A 16,824-nucleotide genomic window follows, 5' to 3' on the forward strand; every position below is an offset into this window, starting at 1 on the left:
TGCAAGCCAACTGCCTCATCAGGTACTCAACTAAAGAGCGCATCACCTGGCCCAGTACTGGGAGGAAAACTGTTTCAAAGCATCCTTTATGACCTACCAATAAAATATCAAATCATCTGCCTCTGCTTCAGATGGTAAAGTTGCCTTTCCCCGATTTGGTGGCTGTGAATGTAGATGTGTGTGTAGAAACGCAGGAAATTATGAATTGAACCCAGGACCATTCAGTCTGCAGGCCAATGCTCTATCCACCGAGCCAAACCCGCTAGGGCTGTTTGTTTCTAAATGGGTTTTATTTAAATAAAAACCAATATGATGATTGGTATTTAATCCAATTCCTCGTCCCTAAGATTTTACTTTGGTTTGTTACTTCATCTGTGGGTCAAAGAGAATGCTTTTTAAAGCCATGTATCTCAAAGAGTGGTTTTCAAACTACCTCTTTCTCAAGTCACCTGGGCAAAGTACTTAAAAAGCAGATTCCTGGACTCCAACCCAGACTGACACAGTTAGAATTTTGGGGGAGGGGCCCCTGAATTCTGACTTTTACTAAATTTCCAAAGTGACCACTATGCCCATGAATGTTTACTCATAGAATTATTTACCCTACTTTTCTGATGAAGAAACATACTCATGACACACAGTACATGGTTATGTGAAACTGAAACACCAACTCAAGTCTGTTTGGTCTGGATTCGTACAGATTCCTAGTATCCTACGGTAGCTTTTAAAATATTTCCCAAGGAGCACCAGGATTTTTATGTTTCTATATTTTTTCCAAGGTGCTCACTGCTGTTGTGGAGTGGGAATAAGACATTTATGAAATTCATGAAATTGAAGTGTTTTATCACTGGATGCCTGTTCACGTGGAAGAGAACATTACTTTTTCAAACAAAGACATCACACATACTTGGACAGAGTGTAGAAGTTCTAACTAGTTGTTACACATTTGATAAAGAAGGCAGTGCCTTCCCCTAGTTTGATTGCTGTGGATGTACATGTGTGAGGGGGCGTAAGAAATTAGAGAGCCTACTCCACACTACTACCCTGGTCTGAGCCACTGTGATGGCTCACCTGGATTACTGCAATAGCCTCCTACCTGTCCTCCTTCCCTTACAGACTATCCTCAAGGCTGGATCAGAGTGCTCCTTTGAGAATTAATGGAAAATTGAAAAAATATCCCATGTAGTAGACCTAATAAGCACAGAGATAGAAAATAGGAGAGAAAAGATAAGAAAATTAGAACTGTCCAAGACTCAAACATTTGACAAATAGAATTTTCAGAAAGAGGAAACAGAAAATAGCAGGAAAGTACAAATGAAATAATATAGGAAAATGCCCTAGAACTGAAGGACACGGGTCTTCAGATTGAAAGAACCCTACTGAAGGCCTAGGGCTGTGGTCGACAAACTACAGCTCGCGAGCCACATGCGGCTCTTTGGCCCTTTGAGTGTGGCTCTTCCACAAAATACCACGTGCGGGCACGTGTACAGTGGGATTGAAACTTCGTGGCCCATGCGCAGAAGTCGGTTTTCGGCCTGGGCGATTCTATTTTGAAGAAGTACTGTTGATATTTGGCTCTGTTGACTAATGAGTTTGCCGACCACTGGCCTAGGGTTGTCATTGAGAAGTGGGTCCCATGCAAAGAGTCAGCAGGTGGCATGGCACTGGTATTCTCAACAGAAACACAGTAAGCTACAAGAAAATTAAGACATCCTCTCAGAAACAAGAGTTCTTTTCAACCTAGGATTCTCCACTCAAACAATCAAGCATAAGGGAGAATTAAAGACACTTTTTTCAGGCATGTGTCATTTCCAAAATCTCCTCTCTTTTCCATGTGCTCCATTTAATAATTAGTTAGATGGAAGGGAATCTAACACAGGAGGGAGACAAAGGGAATTCATGGCGTGAGGACAAATGAAGTTCCAGGACAACAGTTCTGTATCAATCTAAGAGAGCAGTGTATACTATGTGTATTATCAATCTGATTTTTTAAAATTACTTTTTAAAGTTGATGAACATCCGAAAATAGCCTTCACATACCATTTAGATATAAAGATTACAATCATTATTCCTTACATGTGTGTGCGTCTTTATATTTTACAAAGGTCAGTATAGGGCAATGACACAGGGTTGTTGTAACAATATATGTAAAATCCATAGCATGTGATAGCCATGTACAATTTCTTTCAAGCATTTTATTTTTGTCTGAAAGCAACCTGCGAGATAGGCAGGTCAATTATTACTATTATTATTCACATTTCACACAAAAGATAGCTAAGGCTCAGAGTAGCTATATAGACTTCTCCATGCAGCTAGCAAATAACAGAACAAAGATTCAAACAGAGATACGTCTTCTGCTTCTAAATTCCCCATGTAAAATGGAACAAATAATCAAACTAGCTGTTAACAGGACTATGGTGAAATAACATAAATAACTATAAAACATATATAGTAAAAACTGATGTAGAGATAAGTAAGTACAACGGTACTAATGTTTAGATAGTTACCTGTTGATAAACTGACAAGTATTCCCACGAATAATGTTACCAAAGTTCCAAGGGTGCTGAAGTATAGATACGATAAAGAATACCAGTTATCCATCAGTGGAGTCCTAAGAGAGAGCAAAGCAAAACTGTCAGATTTCATGTAATGCTATTGGCAACTAAGAGTGTCAATAATCCTCATGGCAAAGTCAAAATATAATATTTAATAATGATTTCAGTGTCATAATCTGCTGTCCCAATTTTATCTTATTGGTTCAGGAATTAAAAGTACGACTTAACCTTAACTCTATACTAAATGTCCAGGTGTATTCATTCAACTGTGATGCATGTCTCAGGCACCATTCTTGTCATCATTAAAAAGGTCTATCATTAAAAAGGTAGATAAGGTTTCTGCCCTCATAAAGCTTACATTCTAATGGGGAGATAAATATAATAAGGAAACTAATTAATAAATATAATGATTTCCACTGATGGAAAACATCATATAGAAAAGAAAACAAGGTCATGTGACATTAGCAGGTGGAAAGAGGGAACGACACTCTAAGGCAGGGGTCCTCAAACTACGGCCTGTGGGCCACATGCAAATACAAATACTGTATTTGTTCCCGTTTTGTTTTTTTACTTCAAAATAAGATATGTGCAGTGTGCATAGGAATTTGTTCATAGTTTTTTTTTTTAAACTATAGTCCAGCCCTCCAACGGTCTGAGGGACAGTGAACTGGCCCCCTGTTTAAAAAGTTTGAGGACCCCTGCTCTAAGGTGTGGTCAGAGAAAGCCTTTGTGAAGAAGTGACATTTGAACTGAGATCTGAACAACAAAGAGTTATTGAGAAAAGCATCCTAGAGAGGGGTAAACACCAGCAGCCTGAAGCACCGTGAGGAACTTATAAAATAAAAAACTGAATCTGGGTAACTGAAACCCAATAGCCAGGCAACCAAAGGGTGTCTTATTTCATCTCCAGTGATGCTGACCTAGGCATGATTTCCTAAGATGTCATGTGGCTTTAGTACTTCATGCCTTTGCCTATGTTGTTTCTCCATTCTGCATATACATTCCTTCCTTTAGTCCCTTCTGCCCAACCTTGTTCACCTGATTAACTCCTGCCCATGTAATATCGCTCTTAGAAGGTTTCCTTGACTCCACCCAGGAATAGGTAGGCCCTTCCTCCTCCTGGCTCCCATGACAGCCTAGGAATACCATTTATCTCAGTGCACTATTTAATCATTTCTTTTTTTCATATTTTAAATCCAAATTGCTGAAAGTATTACATTTGCCCCCTCTTTCCCCCATTGATCTCTCCCACCCCCCCTCCAGCCCCCACCCAGTTCCCCACCACCCCGCCATCTGTGTCCATAGGTTATGCATACAGTGGGGCCTTGACTTACGAGTGTCCTGACTAATGAGTTTTTTGAGATACCAGCTGTCTCTGGGCGGATTTTTTGCATTGAGTTGACAGAGTAATTTGAGTTAACGAGCTCCTTAACGAGCTGTCTCGGAACAAATTAAACTCGTAAGTCAAGGCCCCACTGTATTCGCATATGAGTTCATTGGTTGATCTCTTCCCTCCCAAATGCCACCTTCCCACGCCTTCCCTATGAGGTTGGACAGTCTGTTCGATGCTTCTATGAGCATGGATGGACCTGTAGAGCACTATGCTAAGTGAAATAAGCCAGTCAGAGAAAGATAAGTGTCACATGATCTCACTCATATGTGGAATCTAATGAACATAAACTGATGAATAATAGTAATTTATTTTCTTGTCCAACTTTCCTTCTGCTCATTTTCTGTGACAAGAATAATGTTTCAGACCTTCTCCCTTGAGCCAACCTCTGCATTCTTCAAGTGGTACATCTCTGAAGTCTCTGTGCTAATCCACACTCCAACTCTGTTTATATTCATTCTTTTAGCAATTATTTATCAAGTTTTTATCAGCTATTTACCAGGTGCTGGTTATTATACTTATTGTGTTTATTGAATTTATTGTTTTGTATATATTAACACACTCTCTCCTGCTAAATTATAATTTCCTATAAGGCAGGAACCACAGTGAATGTGAGGGGAAAACTTTCTATGAATATTACATAAATAGCCATCTCAGAGCTGAGTACATAGTTCATGCTCAAAACTTCTTATTTATTAGCTGAGTTATTTTATAAATAAGCTAACACATAAAAGCGATTATTATGGTACCAGGCACATAGTAAAACTCAGCAAATTTATTTGTTTCAGGAATCCAAATAACCATTTTTCTTAGAATCTTAAATTAAGAGAGGTATTTACAAAATCAGAACAAATGATAAGCAAAATTGTAAATACAAAGAACAGCCTGCACGTCCTCCTCCTTACCCTTCCGTTAATATTTTCTCCCCGACTGACTCTCTCTAATGGGATCTCAACATGCCCTTCAGTAGTGCTTTCATGCTTGTCCAGGCCATTTCCCTGCATTTCCTTACCCCTCTTGGACAGCAGCCCACCTAGTCAAATCTCTTTAAACATGCCCCAGGCTCTGAAACTACCTGAAGTTTCTACCTTATGGAGTTCCAGCCCTGAACTCCCACTGACAAGCATTCTCACAGCTGAGTTCCCTCTAGGTCCAGTGGTTCTCAACCTGTGGGTCGCGACCCCTGAAAATACATCCTGTATATCAGATATTTACATTACGATTTATAACAGTATAAAATTACAGTTATGAAGTAGCAATGAAAATAATTTTATGGTTGGGGTCACCACAACATGAGGAACTGTACTAAAGGGTCGTGGCATTAGGAAGGTTGAAAACCACTGCTTAGAACATGAATCACTAATCATGGTCACATGACTTCTCTCAAGGGTGTTCCAAGGGAATGATTCTATGACGGTTTCATTCCAGGTAACCTGGAACCTGGTTAATACTTTGAGGGAGGTGACCTCATTTTTCCAGTCCTTGTACATGTCTTTGGGTTTTATGCTTTCAGGCCAGACATTTACACAATTGAACCTCAAAGAATGCAGAGGTTGGGGCTCCAGCTATCTGCTCAGTCAAAAATCTGTGTATAACTTTTGAATCTTCCCAAACTTAACTCTAATAGCCTACAGCTGACCAGAAGCCTCACCAATAGCATGAACAGTCAATGAACACATATTTTGCATGTTATATACTGTTTTCATAGAATAAAGTAAGTTAGAGAAAAAGAAAATATTATTAAGAAAATCATAAGGAAGAGAAAATACATTTACAGTACTGTATGCATTCACTGAAAAAAAAGATCTGTGTATAAGTGAACCCGCACAGTTCAAACTTGTGTTGTTCAAGGGTCAACTGTATACCCACTAATGAAAGCCTTGCCCTCACATTCACTATACAGTAAACACTCATCTACCAACAGGCCTACATCATTGCATTAAATCAGACAGCATCAGTATCCAGAAGCTCAAAAGTATACTTCGAGATGAAAACCCCAGCATGAAGAGCTCAGATGCAGTTCATTGCTAGTGCTCTAAAGACTTGAAATCCGGACAAATAGCAACTTTCAACACATTTAGATAATTATAACTTTTAATCAGTAAAGGCTATACTTCAAAGACTGTATAAGCAATATATTTTTTCATAATTGAGCTTTTCATTTTAAGTTTTTCAGTTGACAAAGACAATTTAATCCCAATAGAGCTGGTATTTCATAGAATTTACCTATAATGGAATTTTTGTTGTTATTGTTACAATTCAAGTCTTCTCTGGATCTGTAGGTGAGGCAGAAGTTTCTATAGAAACTAAAAAAATGTGGCTTTTTTTTTTCTATTTCTGAACAAAATATTATAGCCAGAAAGCCCCATGATCTCTCCTCCTTTCAGAATTATGCAAAAATCACTGTTGCAGGCATGACAAAAAGCAACTAGGGTTCTCTACCTGTCACATATATTTTTTAAAATTATGACATTATAAAGCTTGATTCAATACCTTTCAACGTTGTGTCCTTGAAAAGCAGTGGTAGAAAATGGCATTGCTGTGGTTGTCATCCAATTCGACCCATTGTATGTGTTGTTACAGCCATAGGTTTCAAGGCTTAGTGGCATGGTTCTCTCGGGAAGTGGGGGATAGAGTTGAGCTCCAATTCCAACCCAGAAAGAAGCAGCAAATCCAGCCAGCAGACCAATAAGTGCTCCCTGCAAAACAAGAGTGTTTTTAAAAGAAAAACAATTCCATTTGCTTTGAGATGGAAATAAACATTAGAAGGTTAAGCTCAGCATGGTCTAAGGCAAGTTTACCAGCTTCCTCATAAAACTGTCCCCCCCCCCCCCCATCCACAGATCCCTACCTCTTGTCAAGAGCCGCATAGGCCCATGATCCTCAGCCCTGAGGATGCTGTAACCCCATTCCCTTTCTTCATATCGCTATTTAGTCCATCACCAATTCGTGCCCATTTTTCTTTTCATATGTCTCATACTTGCGTTTCTACCACTCTGTTTCTATGGCCAGCACTCTGTTCTGACCTTCTTGTCTCTTCACATCCAAATTACTACAACAGGGCCGTAGCTGACTCCAGGCCAACTCTAGTTTTATTTAATCTGTGAACAAATGGCATGCCATGTGAGCCACAGACTGTGAAGAAAAAAGCATTCACAGAGTTTATTCCTACACTTAACACCATGCATGACTGCAACTGCCCCACAAGGTAATTAGGGGGGGAAATGACTTCACTGGTGCATACAACCACGCCAAATCTTTGTAGAGATAATTGGAGTTGTCTGGCATGTCCTCTCCAAAGGCATTTGGTTTCCCAACCTGTGGGAGACTTGGGTCCCCCACCCGCTTTTCATCAGTAGTCCAGATGTTCAGCCAGTCCTTGAGTGATTTAAGCCCTAGTTTCAAAGTTGGGGACAAAAACAAACCTGGAGCTGGGAAGCCCCTTCCTCTGTGGTGGGATTTCCCCCTTTCTTTAAGAATAATGATCAGAGAGGGCAGCCTGTACTCCAGGATCCACAGAGGGCAGGAGAGAATATTTGAAGTAAGGGGGAAAACATGAGCAAAATCATAGGGTTTGAAACAACAACAGTGGTGCGTTGATGGGAGAATGAGAAGGCTGCTGACCAGGTCAGAGGATTTATTTTGCAGAAAAGGACTGTAAGCCTTTTCATTAAGTTGTGAACCCTAGAAAGCAGAATTAGGTTTCTTTATTTCTGATGCCCTGACACTTACCACAGTGCTAGACATATTGTAGGCAGGCAATAAATATATATATTTTAAATAATATGAAGTTGAAATAGCAGCGTGGCCAGCTGTTGACATGCCAGACTTGCTTTCTCTCAGCTTTGTACATGACTGGACCAAGGACACATAAAATTATAAAACCCATGTAGGCAGAAATATTCAGTGTTCTCTACTCCCAGGACAGGTTTAAGCCATAAATATTTATTAAACAAATGAATAAATAAATGAGTGAATGAGAGGGTGGGAAAGGAAGAGAAAAGGAGAGAGGAAGAGAAGCTGCCGGGAGCCGGTCCATGCTTGCTGTTTCAAGGGACCTGGCATATATGGCATATTGTTCTTAATATGTTTGCTCACCTTCTTGGCACTATGTGTTTTAACCAAGGTCTCTGAGAAAGGTTGTTTCCCCAGGTAGGGATTTTCCCCTGAAGTTAGGGAGGGAATAAAACCTCTTAACTAAGGGCCAGGCGGGTAATTAATCACTTTAACTACAAACAATCATGCTTAAGCTACATAATCTTTACTCCCTGGAATGGAGATAAGAAACGCCCTAACCTTTGGAATAGAGATTGATAGGATTGGAATCAACTGGTATAAATACAGATGTAACAACACAGAACTTAGAAGACAGAACCAAGAGAGACAGAACCTACACACAGAACCTAGAAACAGAACCTAGTGAGAGAACATGGCAAAAGATCCTGGACAGAAACTGGCCACAGAACCTAGAGACAGAACCTAGCGAGAGAACATGGCTGAAGAACCTAGAGACAGAACCTGGCTACAGAACCTGGATAGAACATGGCAAGAGAACCTGACTAGAACCTGGTGATTGAACCTGGCTGGAGAACCTGGACAGAACCTGGCTGGAAAACCTAGCGAGGGAACATGGCTACAGTGCCGGGAGCCGGTCCATGCTTGCTGTTTCAAGGGACCTGGCATATATGGCATACTGTTCTTAATATGTTTTCTCACCTTCTTGGCACTATGTGTTTTAACCAAGGTCTCTGAGAAAGGTTGTTTCCCCAGGTAGGGATTTTCCCCTGAAGTTAGGGAGGGAATAAAACCTCTTAACTAAGTGCCAGGCGGGTAATTAATCACTTTAACTACGAACAATCTTGCTTAAGCTACATAATCTTTACTCCCTGGAATGAAGATAAGAAACGCCCTAACCTTTGTAATAGAGATTGATAGGATTGAATCAACTGGTATAAATACAGATGCAACAAGACAGCAAGACTCAGAACTTAGAATACAGAGCTTAGAACACAGAACAGAAGAAGACAGAACCAGGAGGTACAGAACCTACACAGAACGTTCTCTAGAGACAGAAGAACTTCGCTGGAGAGAACATGGCAAAAGATCCTGGACAGAAACTGGCCACAGAACCTAGAGACAGAACCTAGCGAGAGACATGGCTGAAGAACCTAGAGACAGAACCTGGCTACAGAACCTGACTAGAACCTGGTGACTGAACCTGGCTGGAGAACCTGGACAGAACCTGGCTGGAAAACCTAGCGAGGGAACATGGCTACAGAACCTGGCTGGAGAACCTGGAGAACCTGGCTGGAGAACCTAGCAAGAGAACATGTACACAGAACCTGGCTGGAGATCCTAACCAGAATTTCGCTGGAGATCCTGACCAGAACTTGGCTAGAGATCCTGGCTAGGCTGCTGATCAACTGAACGCTGTCTCCATGTCATTCCTTCTTCGCCGACTCCGTCCACACCTTTGGGGACCCCTGGACCTGCTGGGGTGGGACCCCAGCAAGAAGCAAAGGAAGGAAGAAGAGAAAGAGGAAGGGAAGGAGGAAGTCCATTCTAAGGTGAGGGTGGATATTCTGCTGGTGAAAAATGTGAATATAGTAAAGAAAAGGAACTTCCCCCTTTTTATAAAAAATACTACTATCTTATTTCTCTTAAAAAAAAAACCACACACACAAAAAAAATACCATGTTGGACGTACAGCTTTTCTGGAGGCAACTCATGGTGGAAATAAATGTCAAAAACCAAAAGGCAGTAATTTTTAAAAATTTCAGACACTCAACAAACCACTATGCATTTCATAATGCAAAGAGTTTAATCAAAGCCTTAACATTCTGAGGTAGACACAAACCACTCTCTTTCATTAAAATTAATTTCTAACAAACTAGCTTTTTATATGATACTTCATTGAGAATAATTAATAATAGTGACTGTAAAGCCCTTATTAGTATCTGCCTTACTAATTCCTAATACATTATTAGGGACATTGAATTCTAAATGTAAAGTCATAGTTCTGTGGTTATGCTCCATCTGTCTGAAACAACCATATACAGGATCAGTTTTTCCTGAACTTTATCTTCTGACAAGACTGAACCAGTGGACTTTCACCTGACTTTCAGATACATAATTTCAACTTCATTTATTCCAAACAAAATTTAGTTCTTCAAAGCACTGGTCTATCGATGTAGATCAGGCCTACTCCTTCTTGTGGTTACTATTCCCAATTATGATCACCCCTTTGGGGCTAGAACCGTGTTGTTGGAGCTACAGCTTTAAATATCAGGAGTAGAGACTTTCTGGCCAAGGTGGTGAAGACTTCAGTGCTCCTCTTTGCTGTACTCTGGATATTCACAGGTATCCTCTACTCTATCATAAAATCTCTCATATCCGAGTCTGTCAATCTCCTTCTTTAATTGCTAACGATTAATTTTCAAGAAGGGTAAAAGATAAATGCACAAGAAATGTTGCCCCTTGGTTGTAGTATAAATATTTGAAATTGCACTATATTGTTCTGGCAGCTTCCATTGAGCTTCACAAATGCAGGGTCCCAGTGGATAGAACTGCATTGTACAACCTGGCAAAGTCGATATGAGTGATCTAAGTCATTGAGACAAGTCACTAATATGGATAGCGTCTTTACAACTGAGAAAAAGTTGTAAAGCTGCTAATGTATTTTGGAAAGAAAGCTTTACACATACGCATTTATACTTACAATTGAGTTGGCAAAGGGAACCAAAATGCCCAAACTAAACAAGCCCAGGAGTGGCCCACCGATCATGCCAATTATGCTGAGCGCTGCCTGCAAAAATAATAAGGCCAGCAATTAGAAATCTCAAGTCCAGAATTAAAATGATTCAAAGTAATTTCATCAGGATGCGGATTTAAGGTATTCAGGTTCCTCCGGAAAAGCATGGCAGCCTTGTCATTGGCAGAGAGATCCCTAGAACTTGGAAGCTTCTGCCTCTTAGTCTCAAGTATCCATATGCTCCTTCAGGTACCCTGATAAGGGAAGCAAAATGTAATGGAGGTGGAGACCCAGAAAACAATTGGAACTCCCGTATGAATACATAAGTCAACAGTGACATCAGTCCTCCCAGCCTTGTTCTCCTAGACCAGCGGTTCTCAACCTGTGGGTCGCGACCCCTTTGGTGGTCGAATGACCCTTTCACAGGGGTCGCCTAAGACCATCCTGCATGTCAGATATTTACATTATGATTCATAACAGTAGCAACATTACCGTTATAAAGTAGCAATGAAAATAATTTTATGGTTGGGTCGCAACCTGAGGAACTGTATGTAAAGGGCCAGAAGGTTGAGAACCACTCTCCTAGACCTTAATAATCAAATACATCACTCATTCGTGCTTTGAAAGCCTCAAAATTCTCCTCAAAACAATGTTGCGTATAAGTACTAATAAGTGATCACAGATGGCAAAAAAAAAAAAAAAAAACTCAATGCTATCTTTGGTTCCCTAAGTATGGAACTAGGATGAAAAACGTGATTTCAAAGAAGATTGATCAAATCATCTAGAAAGAGATTTAAATCTAATTGACTAATTGCAACCTTTGTTTTGGTGATAGTGAAAAAATTTTACAATGTGAAGGGTGGAAAAATGCAAATAGCTGAAACTTCCAAGAGATCTGTGTTCCCAGTAATCAAATAGCTAGTTTTTGAGAGTAGACAGAACCATAAAAGAAGCATCAGGAACACACTAATTTGTCCACAGAGAAAAAGCCTACCTTATGAACTAGGCAGGGCTGTAGATACTTGTGACAAAGAATGTGTTTGAGGAAGATGTGGACTCATGATACAATCCTAAGGAGTCAGTTCACAGCTTCTCTACAGCCAATCTCCATGTCTATAACATTCTTGACATGACAAAATTATAGAAACGGAAAACAAAGTAGTGGTTGCCACGGGTTACAGAGGAAGTAGGGGCAGGAGGAAGTGGAAGTGGCTATAGAAGTACAATATGAGGGATCCTTGTGGTGGATGGAAGTGTGCCATCTCTTGACTATATCAATGTCAATATCCTGGTTGTGATGTTGTATTACTGTTTTGCAAGATGTTACTTTTGAAGGAGGGAAGGTAAAAGCGTATATATGAGATCTCTGGATTACTTCTTATAATTACACTAGAGGCCTGATGCACGAAATTCATGCAAGAGTAGGCCTTCCTTCCCCCAGCTGCCAGCACCGGCTTCCATGTGGCACCCGGGACCCAGGCTTCCCTCACAGCCCTGGCTTCGTCCGGAAGGTCATCCGGTCTAATTAGCATATTATACTTTTATTATTATAGATGTAAATGTACAATAATCTCATAATTTACAATGACCACCATAACTTTCTCAAAATAGAAAGTTTAGCCCGGCCAGAATGGCTCAGTGGTTGAGCATCGACCTATGAACCAGGAGGTCATGATTTGATTCCCAGTCAGGGCACATCAGCATTCAGGAGGCAGCTGATCCATGAGTCTTTCTCATCATTGATGTTTTTATCTCTCTCCCTCTCCCTTCCCCTCTGAAATCAATAAAAACAAAATTTTTTTTAAATAGAAAGTTTAAGAAATTTTTAAGAATTTGGTCACCTCTGTTCCATGATATGTCTATGTGTTAAATATATAAAAGGAGAACTCTGGAAGGATGGTCACATCAGCATTAAAAACAAAAAGTTATTATGAGTCAAAGCTTTGAGGAGTCAGCTCTTACCTGCAACAAAGCTCCCATCAGTGATGCCAAAGCAGCCATTCCAATACACAGGGCTCCAAACAGCACACCTGGATGGACGATGCAATAGCCAATGTAAAGTCCAGAACCAGAAGATTAGAATTCTCAACAGAATAAGCCACCACACCTTTGATTAGAAGTGGGAAATCTGACTGTGGTGAAGAATGGCCACATACATCAGAGCCAGCTAAAAAAAAGAAAGGGGTATTTTCCTACAGAATCAGCAGTGTATGAGGAAGAAAGAAAATCCTGACCTTGTGTCCGAGGATTAATTACGTTAGGTTATATAAGTAAAGAACCCCTAGAATTAACTATAGGGATTTTTAAAGCTAAGAACTATTATGTTAGTAGTCTAATCCTCCACAACATTTTTTTTTGTAAAGGAAGGCTCAGATCTCTGTTTTCAGTTTGCCAAAAATAGAACAAATTCAACTCCCCTCTGTACAACATGGTGGGGGAGGAGAGTAATAAACATTGGAAATTAGAGCCTTCTGACTTTAAGTGTTCATTTCTTCTGGGAAGTGGCAATCCATGCAGAGGGGTGATTTAGGACCTTAAGCCCACTCATAATCTCCACCAACAGGCCCAAGCCTTTCCTGTTAAGGTAGCAAAGAAAGGCAGCTTCAAGACAAGTATCACAGTCCCCCTTTTCCTAAATTTTCTCCCCAACCTTGTTTATTGAAATTCACAAGCCACCACTGGTAGTCAGATCATGGGATTTTTTTTTTGACTTTCAGCATTTTCCAGATTTTCTCCAAGTACAAGTTTTACTATTTAAATTATAGGAAAACTTACCCCACCCCCAATTTTCTTTTTAAAGACTTGCATTCAGCAAAAATCGCCTGATGTTAGTCAATATAATTTTCCACACATAAAATTCAAAATATAGAAAAATAAACGAGAAATTTGATCATCATACAATTACTGCATTCCTTATATTATGTTATTTCTATCTTACACTAAACCTCACACCTTTGTTAAGTATACTGGGTAAATAATCTGGAAAACCTTACATTAATTTATTACAAAGAGCTCCTATTGCAATGATTTTTATGCCTCTGAATCCTAATGTAAATAGTATTAGCTTGGTTCTTCTCCATTTGGTAGCTCATGAACAGTCACCATTATGGATTTTGGTATTCAAAGTTATTGAAAGCAAAGTCCAACCATCTGCCATGTTCTTCTTCTCTATGAAGTCCTTACTATAAAACCTTGAGATGATCATTTAATATAAATCTCATTATTAATCATCAGCAGTATTCTTTGAGCACCAGCTAGTGCCTCTTATTTTATATGCATTATCTCTAAACCTCAAAGTGAATATTTTTCCCTATTTCCCATTTAAAGAAACAATAGTGTGGTGAAGGCCTGGTGGGGTGGAGGTGGTTGGGGTTGGATGGAAGAAGATAAAGGGGAAAAATGGGGGATATCTATAATACTGTCAACAATAAAAATTATATATTAAAAAAAGAAACAGAGGCTCAGATGGGTTATTGGGTTTGCTCAAGCCTAATAGCGAGTAAATTAATAAAATAAGATGGGGTTTGTCTGGCTTCCAAAGCTTCTATTAATGACCCAGCTTCAACAATCCTGCAATGAGCCAGTCTAAGTACTCTTCAGGAAACACTGTATCATTCTGAAATTACGCTCCATAATTAAGTACTATTTAAATTTAGGGGACAATGAAGAATATAAATTAAGAACTTGCTCCAGGCTCTAGTCAAGGCAATTATATATATAGACGTATGGGTCAAAACAGGCTATTTATAAGTTCTTTGATAGTCTATCAGCATTATTGTGCTAAGGTTAAAGATTCGTTTTCTTAAAAAAAATTGTTAGTCATTCATTCATATATACATACATATATATATATATATATATATATATATATATATATATATATATATATATAAAATCTACTAAGTCAAACCAGCTAGGGCTGTTAGTCATTCATTCTAAAACAAGTATACCCAAAATGTCAAAATGAAGAATGAAGTACACTATGGAGATTTCTTTGAGTCAGATATTACATGTGAGTCATCTGGGAACCTTTCCATTCAAGCTGATATTTAACCCCAATGCAGGTTCTATAATCTAAGAATAGAACATGAGCATTCCTTGCATGATTTTATAGACCATCTCTAGGACAATTTGTGTGTGCAGATGGAACAGACAATCAAGTCAGGTCAAAAGTCACAGCACTCTGTGTTTTTTTTTTATCTTCAGTTCATACACTTAGACAGCTCCTTAGATAATATAGAAAAAGTGTGGCTCTTGGTTCCAAACTAGGATATTTCTTAAAATTTTGGTCTAAAGTTGAAAAGGAAAAGGGTTGAATGTTTTTTCCCCTGTGGCTAAGATTTTAACAGATTTTGGTTAGAAAGAAAATAGGAAAGGAGAGTCAGAACCCATGGAAATGGTTCTTTGGGTTTCTGACCATGAACTGTTTACGTGTTCCCAAATCTTGATGGTAAATATGTCACAGGCATACATATGTGCACATATTTACACTCAGAGGTTCTTACTCTGAATCTTCCATGGGCAAGAGTATCTCTAAAAATTGCCTCCCAGAGCTAAAAAAAATGGAACTGTGAAAATGAAACTTACTCATTCCTTGAGAAATCCAAGAGAGAGATCTCTCTGAAAGCGAGCGGAAGTTAGGTTTGACTAAATCTTCCACAGTTACTGCTGCTAAGGCATTAATACTGGAGGACACTGTGCTGTAAGGGAAAATAAGACACTTGATTTAGAATATTTAAACTTTAATAATATCTTAAATGAGAATGAGAAAGGGAAAAACACATTGTTACTTCTGAATTGTAACTAGATTTCTACTATATTATTGTTAATGATCACAGCATCCTCTTCTGAAAGCTGTTATCCAAGAATGACTCAGGCAATACTCATAGTCTTAGAAGTAAAAAAAAAAGGATAATTTAATATTGCTTCCATGTTGCAATTAATCCTCAGTGTCTGTGGAAAGAATTTATATAGATTATGCAATATTATTATATAATGACTTTAAAACATACTTTTCTTTGAGCACAGAAGGACTGTCTGTCATAAGTCCTCACTAACATATGCCATAAATATAAATAATATTAATTTCCTGGTTCCTCACTAACATATGCTATAGTTTGTTAATAATAAGAATTCCCTGGAGCAAACACAGAAAGAAAGTGAAATGAGTAAGTTCAAATACAAATATATTATTCAGCATGTAAATAGGCAATTTTAATTCTAACTTTCCATTTGACCACATTTTAGCCTCATGTATATGTTAAACCAAACTGCGGGCACCTGTTTTTGATAATTAGTGAAAGCCACCATCACTCATCACCATTATTGTGACCTTAGAGGGTACATGGTAGTGTATTAGACAGTAGGGACCAAGCTAAAGTGGAAACTGATGATAACAGAAGGCTAGCCCATAGAGATAAGTTGGACCGACAGAGGATACTGAAGCAGACTGTCTCCTTTGGGCCATTTGTGCCCATGTCTAGAATTCAGTTTTATCCCCACAAATATGCAATAAAAAATAAAGATCTCAACAAGGAAACCATGTATTACTAGAGTCACAGTACATACCTTAATGTTCCACTGTAAGCACAGGCCACAAAAAGTCCAGGAAGTCCTGGGTAATCTTGTAGAATGTCCAGGACCAAATAAGGCATGAGCTGAAAAATTCAAAAATTTACTCCTGAGTACTATATGCTACCAAAAATAATTCATCCATGCCTCATTTATTTTGTGTTTTTCTAGAACTAAAGGTAGCTATTCCACAAAATTGAAATTTCCAAATATCTAAAATTAAAATTTTTTAACTGCTAAGACATAAAGAGCATAGTAGTTAAAGCTACAGGCTCAGGATTCCAACAGATGTGGCTCTTTTTACTTAATTTCTCTGAGCCTCAGTTTCCTTGTCTGTAAAATAAGAGTAAAAAAATGGAGTTGCTATAAGAGTTAAAGTGGATAATCTATGTAAAGCTGTTAGTGCAGTATATGGAATATAGTAAATGCTTACTAAAAGGTAGCTATTCCCATTCTTTGAAATAATAATTTGATTTAAAGGAAATAGTTTACACACCTCTGTGCTTAAGTTAGGAGCAGTTACTTAACGTAACCTTACTTGATGACTCAAGGCTATCCTT

General features: G+C 38.8%; 1 protein-coding gene across 2 annotated transcripts in view; it reads right to left on the minus strand.

Annotated features, from left to right (window-relative positions):
• The window catches only part of SLC5A8 (solute carrier family 5 member 8), a 45,634-nt gene that overhangs the window by 2,712 nt on the left and 26,098 nt on the right, over positions 1-16,824 (minus strand). The window contains exons 8-13 of one of the 2 annotated variants that reach the window (XM_036298670.1): positions 16,262-16,350; positions 15,281-15,393; positions 12,656-12,723; positions 10,661-10,747; positions 6,436-6,641; positions 2,505-2,608 (exon numbers count right to left, since the gene is read on the minus strand). In XM_036298670.1, coding sequence (XP_036154563.1) covers positions 2,505-2,608; positions 6,436-6,641; positions 10,661-10,747; positions 12,656-12,723; positions 15,281-15,393; positions 16,262-16,350 — 667 coding nt within the window. The remainder of the gene's footprint in view (positions 1-2,504; positions 2,609-6,435; positions 6,642-10,660; positions 10,748-12,655; positions 12,724-15,280; positions 15,394-16,261; positions 16,351-16,824) is intronic. The other variant, XM_036298671.1, reaches the window with a different exon arrangement.

This window comes from Myotis myotis, unplaced genomic scaffold (assembly GCF_014108235.1).
Source record: "Myotis myotis isolate mMyoMyo1 unplaced genomic scaffold, mMyoMyo1.p scaffold_m19_p_3, whole genome shotgun sequence".
NCBI classification, from domain to species: domain Eukaryota; kingdom Metazoa; phylum Chordata; class Mammalia; order Chiroptera; family Vespertilionidae; genus Myotis; species Myotis myotis.